Source organism: Gastrolobium bilobum, unplaced genomic scaffold (genome assembly GCF_033153095.1).
Source record: "Gastrolobium bilobum isolate Gb01-03AN ecotype WA unplaced genomic scaffold, APGP_CSIRO_Gbil_v1 utg1595, whole genome shotgun sequence".
Classification (NCBI taxonomy): domain Eukaryota; kingdom Viridiplantae; phylum Streptophyta; class Magnoliopsida; order Fabales; family Fabaceae; genus Gastrolobium; species Gastrolobium bilobum.
This window is the reverse complement of record NW_026899397.1, coordinates 535,645-539,182: the sequence shown is the minus strand read 5'-3', so window position 1 is coordinate 539,182 and position 3,538 is coordinate 535,645. Positions and strand designations below refer to the sequence as shown.

At 35.2% G+C, this 3,538-nt stretch overlaps 1 protein-coding gene across 4 annotated transcripts; it reads right to left on the bottom strand.

The window, feature by feature from the left end:
• Window positions 1-944: 944 nt before the first annotated feature.
• LOC133290317 (U-box domain-containing protein 35-like) lies at window positions 945-3,176 on the bottom strand. 4 transcript variants are annotated; one of them, XM_061488403.1, is made up of 5 exons: window positions 2,624-3,176; window positions 1,894-2,018; window positions 1,677-1,792; window positions 1,511-1,580; window positions 945-1,123 (listed from the first exon to the last, which is right to left on the bottom strand). In XM_061488403.1, the coding sequence occupies exons 1-5, from the start codon at window positions 2,949-2,951 to the stop codon at window positions 1,118-1,120; spliced, it is 645 nt and encodes a 214-aa protein (XP_061344387.1). In that variant the 5' UTR covers window positions 2,952-3,176; the 3' UTR covers window positions 945-1,117. The 4 variants fall into 4 exon arrangements, with proteins under 4 accessions (XP_061344387.1, XP_061344386.1, XP_061344383.1 ...); XM_061488402.1 differs by having other exon boundaries at window positions 945-1,103; XM_061488399.1 differs by lacking the exon at window positions 945-1,123 and having other exon boundaries at window positions 1,144-1,580.
• Window positions 3,177-3,538: the final 362 nt, after the last annotated feature.

Genomic DNA, 3,538 nt, shown 5'->3' with positions numbered 1-3,538 from the left:
TCACCACACTCACGTCAGCCCTACTGACCAGTCACCACCAACCCTCCTTCCTTTCTGTCCCCTAGGCGACAGCATCCCCAAGGTGAGACACCAAAATATCTCATCTTGGGATACCAACCCTGCTGGAGGTTTGCCCAGACTCCTTAAATAGGAACTTCCCTTCTATATAGGTGGCAACATTGACTGCCACCTCCCCCCTCAAAGAGAGTTGACTCAGCTCACCTACCCACACGTGGTAGGCATCTTCCACTCCCATAAATACCCCTCCATTACCAGGCAATGAGGTATCTTATGTATCGTTATTCTACTAGTCATTATAAGACCTAGTAATATCACACACACACACACACCCCTTCAACTTATAATCTAGATTCATGCTTGGGACAGTGCTGGCTAACTTGGTCTTTACATGTACTAGTAGTATTACCCATACAGTGATCCTTATCTCCAAAAGAAACATATTGGGCTTATAGAACCCAACGGTACAAATACCATATTAGATTATATTTGTTACAGGAAAGATTCTATTACGTGTCGAGTGAAAGAGTAAAAGTGGTCTAAGTATAACCATTAAAAATCATCAATAAGAATTTCAAGTATTATTGCATCAATTATAAAGCCATCTATGCAGAGTTATAAATATAAAAAGTTTGCAGATCATAACATTGTTCAAAATGCTTTCTTTATGTTAATATCTCTTCTTTTGTTTATGTACTGTATTAATGTCTTACCATTATCATAGTCTATCGCAAGTCAACCTCAGAATAGGTTAATTAAATGTATATTTATTTATTTAAAAAATTGATTGAAAGGAAGATTAGTGACTAGAAATGAGCTAAGCTAATCATCTATGCACGTTTCTTTTTGGTAGCAGCACATATGAGTTTATCAGAAATTAAGCTTTACATTTTTTTAGTATATAATCAATCAACCTTACAAGTAGAACAAAATTCTCAGCTAAAATTCATGGGAAGTCTTAAGCAATACTATTTGTGTACATGTTCTGTTTTGGGGTGGTGTCTCCTTCTGGAGTGCAACATACATAAAGTAGCCATGTTTTGTTCTGAAGTTTACTCTTTTTCAGTAGAGCTACAGCATACAATCTGAAGAAAAAAGTTCACATCTGTCATAATTAATGGACTTTAGCTTACAGTTCTTATATACAATAAGGACTACCATAAGATAAAAACATTAGCAGCCCAACCAAATTATAAACTGGTGATGTCGTATGAAAAGTTTCTTAAGGTATTTGATACATTCATTTTAATCTACAATGTTGATCTTTCAAAGTCTAAAATCTAAAACCAATATTTATTGAGGGAGCTATCCCTTGTGCTGCAATTCACAGTCACACACAGTGGTTATGTAAAACTTGGGCTTAAAAGTTAAAACAAACACATGAAACTGAATCATTTTGCAGATCTTCTTCTTTCAGGGACAAGGAAGTATCATTAGCAATGGCATGAGTTATCTTTTCATTTACTTCCTTCCCTTCACATACAATTCTCACCTTGCAACTTTGTGGTGCATTCTGAAGTATCTGATCAGCTATGCCATTCCCTTTCCCTGATCTTAATTTTCTGTGCAACCAAAATGCAAGTGGTTCAAATATGAAAAAGCTTATGTATGCCTAAACTGAAGTTATACTAGGATGCATTAGTAGTAGGGCATTCTACCTTAATTGGGATTTGTTGGCTCCAATCACTAGTTTTCTTATTTGAAGTATGGGAATCAGGTCGATGATAGCCTTAGCAATCAAATCACTCTCAATCAGGATGGTGTCCACCTGAACCTGTTTGATATTTTTGTTACTTGATCTCTTGGTTTTGGTTGAAATTGGAAAAAAAAAGGTTTGAAGTACTCCCATTGTAATCATATAGAATGAGTGAGTACCTTGGAATTAGAGCATGATTGGAGGAACTTGTGAAGGAGCTCTCTCCTCTTACCTCTTTCTTGGGCCATATAGCTCTCCACCTGTTCAGGACTCACTTGGTCCTTTGGAACCATTCCCACTCCCACTGTCATCACAGAATCACATTGGCAAGACACATTCACAAACCAACAGATGCATATAGAGAGATTGGTTAATAATTACAAATCTAATTTGAATTTCAACTTGAGGATATTAATATTTGCATTTAGAAAGGACAACCCTGAATCTGAAAAATTCAACATATGGGTTTTGACTATTTGTCCTTAAAATTCACATTTTGTTGTTTATTTATTGCATTATTAGGTCTGGCCTGATCTTTGTTGTTGGGACTTAGAGCACTCCCTCCTCAGCAACCATTTGTTGACTTTTGGATCATTTCAAGCCCTCAAAATTTATTAAAGGAAGAAAACCAAATGCTCAAGAAAATAAAAGTAAGTAAACTTGGTAACCTAATCAAACTTTCAACAATTTTCTACATCCCCTAATCCTTAGAGTCAATAAAGATAATGTTTTTTCTGGTCTTAAAAATAACTTGGTGATTAAGATCTCAACATCGCACCCATGAACCATCATCTATCATTGAGACAGAGAAAGAAAAGAGTGAAGGAAAATTTATAATCTAAAAATAAATAAATACAATAAAATAAAATAAAATAAAAAGAAAGATGGGAAAATAGGAAAATAACTTACATGGATTTGGAATGTGCTTGATCTCTGGGAATACATGTATGAGATAGACCATGGTAGATGGAGTAGCCAAGTTTTTTAGTGTCCATGAGAGGGCTTCCATGCTAGTTTCACTCTTACCAACTGCTACATAAACAGTGTCTTCTTCACCTTCGTTGTCTTCATTAATAGTCCCCATAGAAGGACCATCATGTAAGTATAACTGTGACTGTGAAGAGTTCTCTTCCTCTATCTCACTCACGCTTGTGCTGCCATACCTGTAGTTTTCCATGGACACACCTTCATATGAATGGTGCAAGCACTGCAAGGTCTCAGTTAACGTTGCTGTCATTTATTTATATCATTGAATAAGTTTGTTCTTGGTTTTAATGAAAAGGGCAACTATATATATTTGGTTGTAGAAGACAGAGAAAGGAACTTGTTATGTCAGGTTTTTTAGCTGAGAATAGAGGAGAGAGAGAAAGAGTGGGGGGCTATCTATGCATTTGTGTTGAAGTAAGTTGTGTTATCGAGGGAACAAATTTGGGGATGGTAACTAAAAACCATGTGGATTGAGGATGAGGAAATTCAGAGATTGGATATGAACTTTGACTTTAATTTTTGTATTGAGGAAAAAACGGACCAAAAGTGTTACATAAGATATTTTAGAATTTAGATGTTCAAGGTATGCTGGGCCTGTTCTTGCTTTTTTTGAAAAAACCCAAAACTTATTATTATAATATGATGATGTCAAATCAGACACAGTATTTTGTGTTTAACTAAAACCAGAGTTTTAAAATCCGAACCGGTCTAGTCAATACTGATTTTAGTAATCCGGTGAATTAATTTTACGTTACATTTTATAAGCAATGGGATTCGAATTTGAGTTTCCTTATTTAATAATAAGAAGCATTGTTGTCAAAAATTAATATAAAAACA